The sequence below is a fragment of the Falco biarmicus genome, chromosome 5 (genome assembly GCF_023638135.1).
Source record: "Falco biarmicus isolate bFalBia1 chromosome 5, bFalBia1.pri, whole genome shotgun sequence".
NCBI classification, from domain to species: Eukaryota; Metazoa; Chordata; class Aves; order Falconiformes; family Falconidae; genus Falco; species Falco biarmicus.
This window is the reverse complement of record NC_079292.1, coordinates 7,463,616-7,482,616: the sequence shown is the minus strand read 5'-3', so window position 1 is coordinate 7,482,616 and position 19,001 is coordinate 7,463,616. Positions and strand designations below refer to the sequence as shown.

Genomic DNA, 19,001 nt, shown 5'->3' with positions numbered 1-19,001 from the left:
TGGGTTTATTTCTCATTACCCTACTCAGGTCTGATTGGCAGTAAGTTAAATTAATTTCCCTGTGTTGGGTCTGTTTTGCCTACGATGGTAATTGGTGAGTAATCTCCCTGTCCTTATCTCAACCCATGAGCCTTTTGTTGTATTTTTCTTCCCTGTCCAGCTGAGGAGGGGAAAGTGCTAAAGCAGCTTGGTGGGCACCTGCCATCCAGCCAAGGTCAACCCACCACAGCTCGTTCTTGCCAGATGAAGCCATGGTGCAGGAAACCCTGGTTTTCAGTAACCTGAGTTTGTGGTTCTGTATGTTTTCCATTTATTTTACTTGAGGATTGCAGAAAAACACCTGCAGAATGCACTGGGACTGAGGGTGTAACGTTCATTATTTCCTTGGCAAATCTATAATTTCCAACCAGTCTTCGTAAGAAAAGATCTATCTCAATATATGTATTGCACATGTTTAAAAAAACCAACCCTTATCTTATTGAATATTACTTAAAAAAATTAAGAAAAATGATTGAGAGTTTGCCTTGTGAGTGCAAGCAAAACTTTTGTCTTCCACATCAGGAGCAGAAGGAGTGTTACAAATATTTGTCCATTTTTTGCCACTTTTCCAGCAGTTTTACCAGATGGGATGGGTTGTTCTATATGAAGATGCCCTATATCTTAGCAAATTGTTTTTTAAGGAGCAGTGAAAGAGAAGGAAAATTACTCCTTTTGTGTTTGAGCAGTACAGGCTATCGCGGCTTCTAATGAAATGGATATTGGTTTTTCATTCACTGCAAAGTGACCTCCTGCAGCTCACTGACCCAGAGGTCCCATGTGCTAACAGCAGACCATTACAACTAAAGGGATGGATGCCCATCACAGTGATTGCTATTCTCAGTGGTTCTACTAAACCAGTTTGGGATGTCTAGCATAGTCTACAAAAGAAGTCGTTCTTCTCTCTCCAAAGCCTTTCCAGCGTCTTGCCATGCTCTTAGGAAATGGGATTGAATCCTGCAGTGTTTTTCCAGGTGATTTCTTCTGTGAACCAGCAAGCTCCATCATTCATTGGTTTGAGGAAATAGTAATAAAAGTTGTAGCTGAGGAGGAGAGTGCTCCTGTTTACCTACAGTTCTCACAGAAGTAGAAGCTTTGAAATCCAAACAAAATCTGCTCATCCCCTGCCTCACACGCATTCTCTGGTTTCTGTTCTGAATTCCTTTGAGCTTAAAAATGAAAACTGAGTTCTTTTTGACTCATGGAAAACCTGCTGGAAGCTAAAAGCAAAGTTACTTCAAATGAGGGAGAAGAGAAATTTTTTTTCATTCCTCTTTATGTAAATATTAATGTCATTTGGGTGCATCCCTTGGATTTTTACCTTTTTCATGTTGTAACTTTTGGGTCTCTGCAAGTTTTTTTCCAATGTAAGGGTCTTTTGGATCTTTTGGGTCTCCCTGATAGGGGAGTTTGCAGGGAGAATGGCAGTCCTCTCATCACTTACTGTTAAAGTGTATCAGTATCTGCCTCCTTGGCAGAAGCCTTTGTCTCTAGACCCAGTATTTCAAGTAGCAAAACTTTGGATGAGATGAGATTACAGAGTTTAATTCAGTACATATATATATATATGGTTGAAGAACAGCTCTGCAAAAATGCCACAGAAGCTTAACTGGTGAGATTATTCCTTCACTGAAGACTTCCTTGTCTGTCATTTTTGGGAAGAACACTTGTTTTACTTTTCAGCTATTCCTATTTCAGGCAAAATTTGGTATTCTTTCACTTCAGCTGAAATGAACGTAGGACATTAGGTAACAAAAAGCTAGAGTTGTATTGAAGGCTAAAGAAAAGTGACTGGGGGTGGCTGAAAAGTTGCAAGTTCCCATATACAGGTACAGCAGAAGATTGTGCAGTGGAGGAGGAAAACACCTGCCACATCCGTGTCAGCATGTTGCTGGTGCTAATGCTTGAGGGTATTTATATAACAGCGTGAAGTCAATTTGAAACTCACTTTGTGCTTGCAGATTATAGATGCTCTTTTTTTCTGAATGCCTTTTGAAGAATTGACTGTTACTTAAGGTTATTGGTCTTGCTTAAGTAGAAAGACATAAAGTTATGGTACTTAAATTAAAATTTATCTAGCAGTGGGGCAGAGCTCTGGTAGCTGTGTCATTCCAACATGGTGTCACTTAATGGCAGTTTCCCTGTGTGAAGTGTTCTCCTGGGTGCTCTGCATTTCCTGCACATAACTTGTGGAGTTTCATATTTCTTGTAAGCAGCAAGATGCTTTTTTTCCAGTGGGTTTCTTTTAAAGTGCTTTGTTGCTGCCATCCCACTTTCCTTGTCACCTGTCACATCTGAGAGACTGGGGAGGGACTATATGTTATCCACACTTTCTTTTTAATTATCATGCACCTTTCTTATAATAATTTCTTTTCTGCTTTGGGATTCTGTTTATTATTACTGCCATCCTACTAGGATACTCATCAAAACCATGTTCAGTTGTCTGTAAGGTAGATGAATTAGAAGAGGTGTATGTTTTGAGATGGGGGAAAGGATAGGGAAGGCAATGATGAAAAAAGGAGGAATCCAAAAAGGAAATTATTTTGCAATTCAGATAACCGTGACGGGAGAGCAAGAGGTGATTCTGATGATATCATGGGGGTGGAGAGCAAGAGGCAGGATGGAGACAAGACTTATGAGAGAGAAAAAAACCAATGTGGTCAACTGCTCTATTGAGCTTTCCATCCTGAGTCTGCCAGGGACTTAAAACTAAGTGCAAACTGAGGTCAAAGAGTGTATGTCAGCTCTCAGGACCAGGGCATGACTCTGAGTAAGCCACACAGGCTCATGTGTATTTAACATACGTGATTAAGCCATTGGAAATACATTCGTCACACTGAACATCTTGTATTCCATGCTCCAGCCTGGGATACTTACTCATTTTCTCTTGTGTTTCTGTGACTAGTTCATTTGGAATAGAGGTTTTTCATAGCAAGAAACTGTTTCTTGATACATTTTCCTAGCACCTAACTCAGCAGCAGCCCTGTCGTTCCTAGTACATCAGCTGGTCGTAGCAGGATTCTTCCAGCTGCTACTTCCCAACAAAGTTAAGATCAGGTGAGAATGAGCTGTGGTTGTAGTGCATCAAATTTCGTTTTTGTTTGCTTTTTTCTTTCCTTAAGCCTGGTATTTGAGAGGTGCATGGGCATTTAGTTCTGGATCTTTTCCATAGCATATTTAATTTTTGTTTACTGTTTGCTTTGAAGAGAGGGTGGGAAATTAAACTGATAGGTATGGAGAATGAAGAACTGTCACCTTGGATGGAGGTCTGAAATAATCTGACAGTTTTTGGCATGAGACCAGGGTGACAGGAAATAAATGCCAAAAAACCCCAAAACAAACACCAAAAAAGCTCACCAAAAAAAAGCCAAACAAAAAAACCACACACACACATCCCAAACTCTCCAGAATTACTGGACAATGCATGTAGTTCTGAATAATTTGAGTAAAAAATTTGATAAGTAAACAAGGCAGAAAATACTAGGGAGGATACATCACGCATTTTTGTACAGAGAGATTAATTACTCTGTAACAGTCTGGTTAAGAGGTGCAAAGTGTACTTTTCCTTAAATCCTGGCTCTGGCACAAACCAGCAAGACTCCTCGTTCTGCCCATGGGACAAAGGCACAAGTATGTTGCAATTGCAGCCTCTGTGTCCTGAGTGCCACAAAGGGACAAAATTATTTTTTTAATCCACTGAAGTAAATGGATGTGGAGGTGAACTGAGTACAGAAATTAAGGTAAAATAAATTCTTTCCATTCATTTGAGGCATATTTTATAACTAGAGCTATTTATGGCTTTTTGTGACAGAGATTGTAATAATCTAACAATAATTGCCTTGTGGGAAAAACAGGAACAAATTAATCTGAATTCTTCAGCATTTGATCCTTGTGCAATAGATAGTAGAAAGATAAAACTGTTACGCAACAACACTGTAGTAGTCGAGCTGGGTTTTTTATTTCATGGCAGATAACTGTAAGGGAAACTAGATGACATGTATTATGACATACCATTTAGCCACGGAGATGTAAGCTGGCATCAAAGCTTGTTTGGGAAACTGGGGTCCTTGGGAGCAGGAAGAAAAGAGGAGTTTCTGACAAATAATATCAGAATTCTTCTCGGTTCCTCAGAACAGGTCTAAGGTTGTTGTAGAGAGGTCTAGCACTTCATTACACTGCAAAGCATGTGCTGAAATCCATGTGTCTGAAAAATGTATTGTAATTCTTAGCCTTTCTTTGGTCACTGTCATATAATAGGATCGTTATAGAATGGTTTGGGCTGGAAGGGACCTTAAAGATCATCTAGTTCCAACTCCCCACCATAGGCAGCGTCACCTTCCACTGGACGAGGTTGCTCAAAGCTTCATCCAGGCTGGCCTTGAACGCTTCCAGGGATGGGTCATATGAGGTCAGCCTCTCATTAGACAGTCAGGCTTGTGCTTTTAGTAATGTACTGACTCTTCTTTGACCTCTTCTTACAGTTAGCTGCTCAGTTTGGTACATGGTAAGAGCTTTAGCAAAACACGATTGAAGTTAGCCTTTTATTTTGTCTTTATTACTATCCTGAATTACGTTTAGCAGGTTTTTGGTTTTTTATGTTAGAATCACTCTGTTCTTATAAGAACTGTTCTCACCATCGCACACATTATCTCCACAGAGGAGCAAAATGCAGTCAACACTGAGGGCAGGAGCTGTCTTTCTGCATTGCTGGTGATTCCAGGGTGGTTTGGGGAGCTGGCAGATGGCTTGTGCTCACCAGAGTCCTCCCCTCCCTGCTCAGACTTTTGTAGCTCTGTTTTTGATGTTTAACCTTATTTATCCAGTATAAATGATGATTCAGGCAATTCTCTTTCACATCCCCCCAGAGTTTATTGCTGCTGCCAAAACAGGAGTTATAGCTGACACAACAGCATGGTTCCTTTATTATTATTTTAATTATTTTTCTTCTATTTTTTCAATTCTTCATTTTGGCATTCTGTGCTGTTTTGCCCCTCCTACAAGGCTTTCACCTATTAGATTATTTTGTTAAATGTTCCTCTTGTCTTCTCTGGGGTTTTATTCGCAGTTCCAGACATTTTCAAATTTAACTTGAGGTTCCCTGAAAGTTTACAGGTTCCTTTCTCATCAGACTACAGAGTCAAATGGCTAACTTTGAAAACAAAAATACTGTGGATCATACTTGTTCTTCAGTACTTCCTCCAAACAGTATTTACCTTTTCCCCCTAATATTGGTGTGTCCAAGCATGGCACCTTCTGTTTTCTGCACTCAGAACTAAACACTTTTAGAAAACATTGACAAAATGTTCTGTGCTTAGGAAGCCAGTTGGGACTTGCCTCCTCATTTAACTCTTCAGGTTAAAATTAGACCTCTTCTTACAAGTTTCAGTTCTTTGTCCAATTCCAAACAGCCAGGTGATCTGCATGGAAAGTATAAATTTGGGAGAAAAAAAACCAAAAAATGACCAGTAGTAACAGAATCTTAATCTCATAAAATTCTAAGTGGTGTTCTTAAGATAGATTTGGAACTATTAAGTTGCAGTGCTCTAGTGAATTGAAGTGTTGGACTGTAATGCATACCAGCAAAGGCAATGTTGCATATTAAGGTCTCTGCTGTCTTGCAGCTTTACACTGGTGAAGAATTAGCATAACACCTTCTCAAAGAGCTTCAGCAGCCAGATCCACACTTACTTGTAGTCAATTGAAAGTTTTTTTGCTTTCTGAGGAAAGTCCTGCAACACCAAATGTCTCAAACATTCGAGTAACTTCTATTAAGGAGGAGCCACCCAAAACACTGGGATCCTCCAGCTTATTTTTAAAATCTCAACAATAAATAATTCACACGGTATGAAGATGTCTGGAGAAGCACTACCACTTCTTGGCAGTCTGTGTTGTTTCAAATTATCTGTTATTCTCACTGTGCTTTAGCACAGGATTGATTGCCTAATTGGTTATGTGATAATCATTTAGACATATGACCTTGTTTAATCCTTCCCCAACATATTAAATTGCTAGATAATTAACAGGATCTGAGGCTTTCCATAATCTTCATGATGCCTACACAGGCATAAGGATAAGTGTATTTGTGTCTGAAATCATGAAAGGAAAAAACATTCATGTTGCTGAATTTTGTGTGGATTTTATTTTTCAGTATGGTTCATGTTATTCTTTTCTTTCCCTTTTTAGGTATTACATAGAAATGGCTTTATGGATCTGGACACTGAGCATTTTGAGCTGGTTTGGTGTCACCTTATCCAGAAATGAGGAACTGAATTTTTTTCAGAGTTCTACAGAGCTAAATCATCTAACAGTGGATAATGACACTGGGATAATCTATTTGGGAGTGGTAAATGCTCTGTATCAGCTTACAGAAAACCTGGATGTAATAAGGTCTGTAGAAACAGGTCCAAGAAAGGACAACAAAAAGTGCACACCTCCCATTGATGAAAATCAGTGCAAAGAGGCAGTACTGACTGATAATTATAACAAACTGTTGTTGCTGAACAAGGCGGATAAAACAATTGTGGTGTGTGGAAGCCTTTTTAAGGGAATCTGTGCCATCAGAGATCTAGAAGACATTAGCAATGTGAAGCATTATGTAGACAGTAGCGGAGAAAAATCTTTTGTAGCAAGCAACGACGAGAATGTATCAACTGTGGGATTGATCACTTCCTTGAATAACGACCGAGTGCTGTTTGTTGGGAAAGGGAATGGACCAAATGATAATGGGATAATAATCAGCACTCGGCAGCTCTACGACAGGGACGGGAAAGACATTTTTGAAATGTATACAGACTCAGCAGCTGTTAAGTCAGCTTATCACTCATCAAGCACACAACAATTTGTGGCAGTCTTTGAGGATAAAAATTACGTGTATTTTATTTTTAATCAGCAAGAAAAACAGCCTGTCAATAACCGGACACTGATTGCACGTCTGTGCAAAGATGATGCCCATTATTATTCCTACTTTGAAATGGACTTGGGTTGCAAAGATGATGATGGTGCCTATGACCACTGTCATTCTGCTTACGTCACTACTCCAGGAGAAGAGCTGGCTGAAAGCATGGCTCAGCAGAGACAAACTACGGATACTTTCTCAGATGACAAAGTTCTTCTTGCACTCTTCAGCAAAGTAAACAAAGATAACGGCTCTCTAAAATCTGCCATGTGTGTGTTTTCCTTGCGGCACATCAACGAAAAGATGGAAAAAAACCGAAACGATTGCTACACTAAAAAGAATACCAGCTCATTTTACAAACTTTTCTCAGCAGAAAACCCGTGTGCATCACATGGACTGGTAATATCAGTATCAGTTTTAGAATCTGTGTTAGAATCAGTGGAAAATATACAACTGCATATTTTGGGGTGGCTTTGAGCTAAACTATAGTGAGATCAGATGACTGAGAACTGAATAGCTGGATTCACTATAGAAATGGAATGTGGTTGGGGGGATTGCAGAACAGGTCAAGCAAGAAACGACAGTCATAATTTTGAGTCCTTTAAAAAAGGTTTGATGTTTTCTTAAAGTCTTCTTAAAAAAAGATTCATTTTCTGAAAGATGAGTATTGGTTCATAAATGCATTTCATGTAAAGGGTTCCTTCTGGTATGGAAGTTACTAAATCAAATGCAGTGATTTGTTGTGCCCATGATCATCTTCCAGATGGTCACTACAGACAATTCTGGTCTCAACCACCATACTTACAGTGTTTCTAAATGGTATTAAGAATCTTGTAGGTGATATCTGCAGTTCAGTGTTGTTTCTCACCTGGATTTGAATTTTCAGATAGTTGGAAATACACATTTCTTATATTGGTGTTCATATTTTGCTCTGGTTCAAAATAATTCCAGAGCATGATGGCCATCTTCTTTTTATGGCTTGTCATTACCTTGCTACCTTGGCTATAAGGTTTTTGGAGGCCACTGTTACACCCCTCCAGATACTGTTCTTCAACTTATGACTATGTCTCTGAGAGGCAGTTTCCAGCATCTCTGTTGAATTTATGATGTTCTTCCCCACACGACCCTATTCCCAAGCCCTACTTGGGCATGCCGTTCATTACTGCAGCCAACCCTAAACTGGCTTGAGAAATTGAATCATCCTAAGAATAACTCAGCCAGCTTTTAAGGAGGATGTCTTAATTCCCCAACCTGAGCAAGCTACGGACTTGCATAAGCAGTTGTTTGATCACAGCTTGAGAAGTGGTGTGCTGCAGTCCAGGGGCAGGAGTGAACAGCTGAAGAGATGGGGCATGGGAGTACCTCATGTTGGTATTGACCCATAACCCACACAGTAGGTCACTAGCACTGATAAGAAGCCAAAAGAACACTTTTCTGTTCCAGACACCAGCTCATTGCAGTACCCTGCATCTGAGATGAGCATCAAAGTTAGAAATCCAGAATGTGACAAGCGGAGTAGCTGTGGCTTCCGGCAAAAAGGAGGTGTGGATTTCAGATCAGAAACACAGTCTTGTTACCAAATATAGCAGGAAAGGCAAGGTGTGAATGAACTTCCTTCTGGTGGCACTCCCTGCAGCTCAGGATTAAAGCATAGTGAAGAGTGAATGTGTTGAAGTTCTCAAGACAGTTGCCAGTGGGTTGCTTTTTTATGGATAACAGCGAATTAAGAAACAAAATAGCATTAAAAAAAAAGTCTTCAACATAAAATTGGTCAATCTAATCTATATGACATGTTCATTTTAATTAAACAAACTGGTTACTTTTTAAACCGTGCTGCTATAATGAAATAAAAACAAAACAAAAAAAAAATGCTCTCCCCATGTCTCCTGGAAAGCGAAAGCATTGAAGCAGTTTGAAATTAGCAGGCTGCTTTCTGATTGCTGCCTTCTGGCTGGGGGAAAATGGCCAGACAATCCATTTCTCTTTCTACTCCTCTATGTCTGAAGGGTATTATACTGTCTGGTAATAGGGTTGCACTTCATTCTTAGCTAGGAATTAGTGATCTGAATGTTTAACACCGCTCTGTATTCCTGTTCCTTATTAGAATGCAAGCAAAAATTTCCCCTGTGGCTCCGAACACTTGCCGTACCTTTTGGGAAGTAAGAATGGTGTTATAGAGAAGCCGGTACTGCAAAAAGAAGGGATGAATCTTACGGCTGTCACTGTGGCTGTGGAAAATGGGCATACCGTGGCCTTTCTGGGAACGTCGGATGGTAAAATTCTTAAGGTAACAAACTAGACTTAAAAGACTGGAAGGTGTTTAAAAGGTCGTGAACCGTAGTGGTAGCATACTTCTACTCTAAAAGTAAATGGGATTTATAAGATTGCATACCAGGAGCAAATTCTCTTGGAGCTTGGTATATTTAATTTCAAAGAAAAAACACATTATTTCTGATGTACCTCAGCTATCCATTTCACGGATTGAATTAGCATCACCTGAATGACACTTTTCCCAGAGGACATCTATTCAAGCCCATACTAGTTTAAGAGCAAGTTTTCATTTTGTAATCATTCTGGCCATTCAGTGGATAGTGATGGCAAAACCCAAGCTGGAGTTCTACTAAATTCTGACTGTGTGGTGTGGGGCTCAAGGGTTCACATGTTCGTGGTGTTAAAATGTCAAGACTGAAACGCCAAACACCTTCTTTTGCTTAAAGGGGAATGACGGCCATGTGCCACTACATGGTTTGAAATTTGAAGCTAAAACTGTTGGTTACCATAAGGGAAGACAATAAATTTGAATACCTTCAAGTGGAAAGGCGCCAAAATGAGGATTTAAATTTTACAGTGCTAAAATAAACCATTATTTACAAAAAAAGATATAAATAATAGCTGTTGTAAGCATTGAGCAGTTTCTTTTCATGGTTTTTATGCTTTGCTTTCTGCTTTTGATGCAGTGTACTTCAAACTGAAATGTTTTCCCTAATGTGAATTTGTGAATTTGAGTAAACACAGGATTTTCATTAATCATAGAATCATAGAATCACTTAGGTTGGAAAACACCCTTAAGACCATTGAGTCGAACTATTAACTTCACACTACCCAGTCCCACCAAAGGATGAACCCAAGTGCCACACCTATATGTCATTTAAATACCTCCAGGGATGGTGACACAATCACTTCCCTGGGCAGCCTGTTCCAATGCTTGAGAACCCTTTCAGTGAAGAAATTTTTCTAATATCCAACCTAAACTTCCCCTGGCACAACCTGAGGCTGTTTCCTCTCGTCTCATTGCTTCTTACCTGGCAAAAGAAACTGACACTCACCTCGCTACAGCCTCCTTTCAGGTATCAGTACAGAGTAGTAAGGTCCCCCCGAGTCCCATTTTTCAAGGCTAAACAACGCCAGTTCCCTCAGCTGCTCCTTATAAGACTTGCTCTCTGTACCCCTGACCAGCTTCGCTGCCCTTCTCTGGACACGCTGCAGCATCTCAACATCTTCCTTGCAGTGAGGGGCCCAGAACTGCACACAGTATTCGAGGAGCAGCCTCACCAGTGCCCAGTACGGGGGGACAATGGCTTCCCTGGTCCTGCTGGCCACGCTGTTTCTGATACAAGCCAGGATGCTGTTGGCTGCCTTGGCCACCTGGGCACACTGCCGGCTCATGTTCAGCTGGCTGTCAACCAGCACCTCCAGGACCTTTTCCACTAGGCCACCTTTCCCTTTTTCCAGCCACTCTGCCCCAAGCCCGTAGCGCTGCGTGGGGTTGCTGTGACCCAAGTGCAGGACCCGGCACTGAGCCTTGTTGAGCCTCCTACCATTGGCCTCAGCCCATCGGCCCAGCCTGCCCAGACCCCTCTGCAGAGCCTGCCTGCCCTCAAGCACATCAACACGCCCCGGCCCAGCTTGGTGTCATCTGCAAACTTCCTGAGGGTGCCCTCGGTCCCCTCATCCAGATCCTTGATAAAGGCATTAAACAGGGCTGGCCCCAACACTGAGCCCTGGGGAACGGCACTTGTGACCGGCCACCAGCCAGATGTAACTCCATTCGCCACCACTCTCTGGGCTCGGCCAGCCAGCCAGTTTTTCACCCAGGGGAGGACATGCCTGTTCAAGCCATAACGGCCAGTTTCTCCAGGAGAATGCTGTGGGAAATGGTGTCAAAGACTTTACTAGAGTGCAGGTAGACAACATCCACTGCCTTTCCCTCATCCACTGAGTGGGTCACCTTGTCCTAGAAGGAGATGAGGTTCAGTAAGGAGGACCGCCTTTCGTGAACCCATGCTGACTGGGCCTCATCAGCTGGTTGTCCTGTACATGCCACGTGATGGCACTCAGGGTGATTGGCTCCATAAACTTCCCCAGCACTGAAGTCAGGCTGACAGGCCTGTTCTTCCCTGGATCCTCCTGCTGGCCCTTCTCGTAGATGGGCGTCACATTTGCTAACCGCTCCTGGGACCTCCCTGGTTAGCCATGACTGCTGATAAATGATTGAAAGTAGCCTGGGGAATGCATCCATGAGCTCCCTCAGTACCCTTGGGTGGGTCCCTTATGGCCCCATAGACTTGTGTGTGTCTAAGTGGTGTAGCAGGTCTTTAACCATTTCCCCGTGGATTAGGAGGGTTTCATTCTGCTCCTCATCCCTGTTCACCAGCTCAGGGGGCTGGGTACCCAGAGGACAACTGGTCTTGCTATTAAAGACTGAGGCAAAGAAGGCATTAAGTACCTCAGCCTTTTCCTCATCCTTTGTCACTATGTTTCCCCCAACATGCAGTAAACCACAGATGGAGGGTCTCTTTATCCCTCCTTTTGTTGTTAATGTATTTATAAAAACATCTTATTGTCTTTTACAGCAGTACCCAGATATAATGATATTTGGGGAAGAAAAGGAAAATTAATTACCTTTCTTTCTTCCATGAAACAGGTGTTCCTGTCATCCACTGCAACTGAGTACAGCTCTCTTACTATTGAGCTAAACAAACCCATAAAGAATGACCTGGTCCTTGACCAAACCCAAGAAAATCTGTATGTGATGACTACAGACAAGGTAATGTGTCCTGCTTGCATTAAGGACCAGGTCTGCTTTCACTTTCTCTGCAACTGTAGCTTTGTAATTTGTAAATTTCCCAGTTGTTCCTGGAAATTGCCCTGTTTGGTGGGGCTCCCCCTGCTCTGTGTGTATGAAGAACTTTCTCAAGTCTAAGCTCATGGACTAGATTGTTATGACTTGGAGAACTTACATCTGTGATTCTTAATATCTGTGATTCTTAGTAATTGGAAATGGGAAGTGAGTTCACCTCTGAAGCTCTTTTCTGGGGTGTGTGAGAAGGGAGAAGTTCAGATGTTTGGCACCAGCATGCTGCAGGGTCAGGCAGCCCTAGCACTTAGTGTCGTGGTGTCTATGGAGGGCCAGTGGATGCTTCAGCTGCCTTCAGTCCTTTTCAAGAATACTTCAGGATTTGGGATGCTGGGGGCTGACATAATAGCATTTAAACATCTGTAAAACCACCAGGAGTTTTCATGGGTCTTGCTGTCAAAAACTAAGAAGCAATGCAGAGCATTACAACTTTGGAAAACACTTTTTTTCAAGCTGCTGCTATAACTGAGCAAGTGCAGCAGGAAAGGTTTGGTGGACTTTGCTACAAAAGGCACAGCCAGTCTTTTCTAGGTTCCCCTTCTCTGTACTGATGGGTGAGGCACAATGGATTTTTGTAAAGAAAGGAAGAAAAAAAAAGCAAGTAGGAGATGAGAGGGGTACCAGATTTCTCCTTCACCTCCAGCTGTAACCCTCTTCTGACACTTCTTTTTGTGGTGGCTGGAGCTGCCAGCCTCAGACGCATGGTTCAGCAGCTCTCCAGGACAGGATGGGTGACAGGCTGCAACTATCTCCAGCTCTGACAGTGACACGGAATGGGACGTGGGAGACGCTGTGGCAGCAGTAACACAGGGAGAATGGGGGGCTGTGAAAGCAGGGTATTTGGGGAAAACAGTAGGAGAAGAATGTTCTCTGTTTTGTAAAAGGATTAATATGAATTCCTGCCACGGGAATGTTATATTCTAGCTGAAGGTTTTCAGGCTAGAAGCCACATTGGAAAAAGTGCCAGATAAACGACTGATAAAGCATTTAATATGGCTGTGTGAGAGAGGTTTCCTCGGGTTTGGTGGGGTTTTTTTGAGTAGTTGATACTTTTCTCATTTGGCTTCTGTTCAGATTTTGAACAGAACTCCAACCTTCAGTGTTGTCCACAAAAGCCTGGGTGGCCTGGCACCCCATTTGACAAGCTGGCACATTGCTTAAAAGCCCATGAGGTCCCAGCCAGGCTGTGGCACGAGCTGCTGAGCAGTGTAAGAGATGGCAGCAACCTTGAAGGAAGATAAGCTTTCTGGTGACACACTTCTTGAACTGGTAGAATTTAGAAAGGCCACAGAAAAAATTTTCAGAGAAATATAATTGCATCTCTACAAAGTGTTTGAATTCAGAAAGCTGCCAATTTCTTCCAAAGAAAAGATTTCAATTTAATTTTTTTTTCCAAGTAGCACTCATAGACACTGTAGTTTCTGAATAATGTGAATAATAGTTTTCTTTTACAAAAGCTGTTCAGCTTAAATATGAATAACTACAGTTGGGAGCTCTGTAATGGCATTACATTACTGTCATCTCCAGGAGTTAATTACAATGAGCAGCCCCACCCACTTTAGCAGCAGATGGAGAGGAGAGTGGAGGCCTTGGGAGCTGGGGGAAAGGAAGCGACGTAAGCGAGGGGAGAATGAATACTGAAACATGCACTTCTGGGTTAAGCGCAGCTAAGAGTTGTGGGAATAGAGTTATCAGAAACCTGCCCTGGGAGTTAAAGTGGTTTAGAGTTATTTAAAATAAGGTAAACAATAAAGGGCAGGCTAGCTGTACTGACAGGCATACTTACTACTAAGCTACCTGGCAGATGCAGCCTGCCTCAGCATTTGGAAATGAACTGCTTGGGCTCTGTAAGCGTTTGAGCAAAGTGAAAGTGATGATGTGGTGGGTGATAACTTCAAGCAGCCTTTAAAAAGAAATCAGTCTGAGAGAACTACAGGGAAGAACAATACAGGGGGTAAGAGCCATAGTGAGAAATAAGCCCTTGCTTTCCTGTTTCACTTCTCCGTCTTTTCCTCCCAGTTTCTGCCACTGTATCAATAGCAGTGGGTTGTTTTTTGAGCAAATGCTTTCAAAAGTCGGCTCCCTCCTCCCCATTCATCTCCCAGAGCTTGGGCAGAGATCAGGAGAAGCCCCTTGCAGCTTCTTGGGGGGCTTGGAAAGGAGCATAGCACCCCTGCTGTGCTCACACTGGTTCATTACAAGTGAACAACACTGGTAGGATCCCAAATTCCTTATGGTACGTACCATGCTGGGAGGAAAGCAGAAGCCTGTAGCAGTCACCTACCATGATCACTAGCTTATGTGCTTGTTTTAGCTTCTACCACTCTCTTTGATTAAGAGTGCCAATTAGAAAATCTCTTCTCTGCATTTTGAAGCTGGCTGTAAATGGAGCTGCTTTTTTTAAAAAAAAAATAATCTGTTAAGTTTACATAAAACTTGCAGAGACAGCAATCTCTAGGGCTTGTTTGTGCCTGCCCAAATTATGAAATAAATACTTTGTCATAAAAAAGCCATTCACTGGATATTAAATTACTCATGGGTACCACTTGGTGAAACAGAGTGCTAGTAGCCCATCTCCAGTTAGGCAAGAATCTTTGGAACAAGAGAAGGGAGAAAAGGTAAGCCTCTGTATTAATGAATGCAAGAGCACTACCCAATATTGATGTTTTCCTTAACTGAGTCAGCCTGAACTCTCTGAATGTGAAAGAAAAAGCCAAGTTCAGACTTTCAAAGTAGCTTTGTAATTGCCAGTCGTTTTACTTGAGATTATAAGGTAGAAAAAAGAAAGCTCACATCTCAATGTTACTTTTGCTAGAGTTCTTGCTCTCTTTAAAAGTAAAACACAGTCATCGACTGAAAGATATATATCCCATTCTCCTCTGCACCATTTCAGCAGCGTAACTGAAAGAGATGGTTGTGTGCTGGCTCCTTTTTCTGAGCATTAAAGAAAGACAAAATTGTTTCTTCTCGGCACCAAAGGAAATCAAAACCAGAAGCTGTATATTTACTGGGAGACAGAGACATGAGAAGTGACGATGCTTTTTTCGCTGCTGATTTCTGTCATAATTATTTCCATTTTCTTTCATTAATGTATTGCATGGTGGAGAGTTACGCATGGAGAAGTGCAGTAACCCAAAGCACCCTGGCTGTCTCATACTTGCAGACTTTCTGAAACGCCTTTTCTGGCTAAAAGTGTCACTGATGGTTGCATTTCCAAACAATTTCATCTTCATGCAGTGATATGAGGGGATCTAGCCAGTACCAGGTAGCCTTTTGAAAGTATCCATCCTACAGTAGCTATTTCTTGAAAACAGAGCATTGTTGACGCAATTTCTGTAACGCAGATTTCCAGACGTAGCATAACTGGAGGAACTGAAAAGCTCAATTTTTGTAAGACTTGCTTATGATTCTTGATTATAACAATGTCCTATGTTACTTTAAAGAAAGATTAGAGAATATTGGAGTGAAAAAAAGCAGGAAAATTGTGTGAATTTGGACTTTATTAAGGGGGAAATAACCAGGCTCTGGTTTTGTATGTATTTCCTTAAAATCAAGCTGAGTTCTGGTCATAGTAATACAGGGTCAAGTCTGTACAACCCTGTCCACAAATGTTGGTGTCTCCTTGTGTTTTCTTCAGATTCATTATGGTTTGCCTTACTTTTGGTTCTCCAGGTGCATCGGCTACCTGTGCAGGACTGCCACAAATATTCAGACTGTGAGAAGTGTGCTCAAGCAAGGGATCCGTACTGTGGCTGGTGTGTGAGAGAAGGCAGGTGAGTGCTGCTGGTGTTTTCTCAGGTGCAGGCAGTGGAATAGTGTAAATTTCGACACGTGCTGTGGGCTTCTGCTTGGCATAGTGATCCCAGCTCTTTGTACTTGGCCTTATGCTCCTGATAGTGATTTAATCTTATCACACAGACATTGATATCAATCTTGTGTGCACACAAATAAGTCCCCATTGACTTCTGCAGATTTGATTAGTTTGGGAAAATACATACTTCTGTGCTGCTACTGAAAATCAGTATACATCTTCTGACTGCATGTTCTATCACTCTCTGAACTGTAGAGTAAAATGTTTTCCCAGAAATTATGAGTGCTCCCTATTTAAAATCCAGAAAATACAGCATATATTTTAAGTACAGCAGAAAAGTGTAAAAAAGAACATGAAAGAAAAACCTGTTAATTTCTTAAGTATATAGCTCAAATGATGTTTTTATATAAACATCATCTATCAAGACATGGAGCTACACTGAACCCTTACCTAACTGTAGGAGAGCAGAAAGTGGCATTTGGTTAACTATCTGCAGAGGTTAACTGAATTAATATTCAAACACATGTAAACTAGGACAGCACTGAACAGCTCTGGTATGTCTCTTCTTTGCACTCTGCATTGATTGGAGTGGCATGAGGGAAGAGTGGTCCTGCAGCTCTCTTTTTGACTACTAAGTTAATTAACCCCTTGGCATGGGTGTTGGGAATTAGTGATTCTAAGTACTTGCTGTTGGAACAAAGGGGCTATTTAATTATAGTATGCAGATGAATTTCAGGCTTCTAGCTTCCTGTCTGAAAATGTGAACTGTCACATTAAGTTACCTATCAGCCTGATGTGTAGCCTAATATGGAGCACTGCAGAGAAACTTACACAGCACTTGCAGGTTTATGTAATACGCTGTAACTCGTCCAGCCTGTGTTTGCTGTGGGTGGAACCTGAGGATTTGGAATATACACCTCAAACTCCTCCTGGGCTGCTGGGAGTTGAAAGCTGTGTCATATATCGTACAAAAGGCAATTTTCCTTAGATTTCCCTTCAGGTTTCTGATATGATCATTGACCTCAATATCTCAAAATATTAATGGCCTCTGAGAACAGGCAAACGGGATTTTTTGCATTTGCTAGTATTTATTTCCAATGGGGAGAAAAAAAAGTGTTTGATTTCTAATGCTTTTCTTATCTGCAGCAAGTTCTGTCTCATGGTCACACACAGCACTTAATAGTGTGTTTAGGGATATGCTATATGAATGTAGACTCTGTATGTAAATTATATATTTAAGGGCAGTTTTACCAGAACTGTGCAGTAACTGCACTGTGTAAAGCCCCTGATGAGTTAATAGTCTTCTGCTACAGCAGCCAGAGATCCCACTGCATTTTCTCCTAAACTTTGCACAGAGTGGAAGGAATATGCATGAGACTGTCCCCACACACACACTTCAGCAAGCTTTTGTAGCCACATACACAGCTTCTGCACTGCTCTTCTTTCTGTCCTTCCTGTACTTGAGCTGGGAAAAGCTCTCAGGGGTTTCGGTGAGGCTGCACAACCACTGGTTGTCTTCCCGTAGCAGTAACAGTGCCCTGGCAGAGAGAGGTCTTAAAGTACTTACAGGAGTGAAATGAATGAAAACATTCGCTACAAAAGGAACATTCCTAGTGCTACAGCTTCACGGGAGCTTTCCACAAGCCCGGTGTCCCCAGCAATAATTCTCTGTTGCATTTTGCTCTCACAAGAGGGGTGTCTTATTACTGGCAACACGTAGGTGTCTGCCACTGGACTTGCAGAAAAAACAAACTGTGCCCACTCATTCAGGACTTTGTTATATATTACAATGAAGATTAATCAGCCTGGTTTCAGATGATCAGACAATGGCTCCATTGCCTGATGGCTCCTGTGCTAAATATTACTGCCTCTGTATGGAATTGGGTTGTCTAATCCAATGTGGTGTTCAAAATAGTATGGGCGTGTTTCCCCACTTGCTTTTGATATCTTAAACCATAAATACTTATTCCATCATGTATTCTATTAAAAATTCTCTAATAGCAACCTGAATAGTCATTATAAAAGCAAATGCCCAGTCATCTTGTGTTGTAATTTCAGGCTCTAATCCTGAAATTGTTGCGTAGTTCAGAGAAAGCAGAGTCCAGCTATAATATTGCTTTGCTTTGGGTTTTGTTCCTGTTTTGTCAGGTGCACAAAGAAGGCAGACTGTGGAACAGCCGATAAGGAGAACCACTGGCTGTGGAGTCCAAGCGGCACATGCATGACTATCATTAGTGCAGACCCTCTAAATATGAGTCGCAGAGCCCCTGCTAAGGTATGGCAAGAAAATGCTTTCCCTACATGTTCTTGAAGCACATTGATGTGACTACCAGGAAGCTTAATATTTGCATTTCTTTATGCACAGTGGAGACTAAGAATAGGATCATGTTTTGGATATCTCAGTCTCTGGCATATCTCACAATGCTCTTTCTTGCCTGCTGTTTTTGCAGGCTGGTAGTTCATGTTTTCTTCGAAGAAATGCTCTTTTTGACCTTCTGTGTAAACCAAAATGATGCACTAGTATGGATGATAAAGCACTTACAATTATCTGAATATTATTAAAGTCTTGCACAATGTTGTATAACCCATAAAAAGTAATTGATAGGGGAGATTTCATGCTGCCCTTTCAGCTTACTTGAGCATAAACTTAAGTAAGCAGTGAAGCTATAAGCTGTTGCTTTAAAATCAGTGGTAGTTTTGCCTACACAGCAAAGTCTGTCTGGGTACATGAGGAAGGTAAATTCAGCATGCAAAATGACTCTGTGGCCACAAAACTGAGTGTTCACGGTGTGACCAGGGTCAGGGTGTCATAACTTGCTTGAACTCCAGATGAAGCATGCCAGTGCAGACTGAGGGCTTCCTGGGGCTGCTCAGCAAGTAAAATCAGTAAAATGGCTTTTAAGCCCTCTTAAGCAGAAATGAAGGGACTTTCATTCAAGTCGCTGTAATTCCATTCCTAAATGTTGTAAACAGCATTATATTAAAGACATTTTTATGTTGAATGAAAACATTACTAGAGTGTAACTAATCCACTTAAAATCCATACCTTCTCGTAGCTCAGATCTTGTCAACTTGTGTTGACAAGTCTCTGGTGTCTCATACGAGCATCTGAGGCCAAAACA

General features: G+C 41.6%; 1 protein-coding gene across 4 annotated transcripts in view; it reads left to right on the top strand.

Annotated features, from left to right (window-relative positions):
- Positions 1 to 19,001, top strand: part of PLXNB2 (plexin B2) — a 267,942-nt gene that overhangs the window by 179,061 nt on the left and 69,880 nt on the right. For all 4 annotated transcript variants that reach the window (XM_056339913.1, XM_056339914.1, XM_056339912.1 and 1 more), the window contains 5 exons: positions 6,220 to 7,330; positions 9,036 to 9,218; positions 11,856 to 11,978; positions 15,741 to 15,841; positions 18,028 to 18,154. In XM_056339913.1, the coding sequence (XP_056195888.1) occupies positions 6,233 to 7,330; positions 9,036 to 9,218; positions 11,856 to 11,978; positions 15,741 to 15,841; positions 18,028 to 18,154 (1,632 nt within the window). In that variant the 5' untranslated portion in view covers positions 6,220 to 6,232. The remainder of the gene's footprint in view (positions 1 to 6,219; positions 7,331 to 9,035; positions 9,219 to 11,855; positions 11,979 to 15,740; positions 15,842 to 18,027; positions 18,155 to 19,001) is intronic.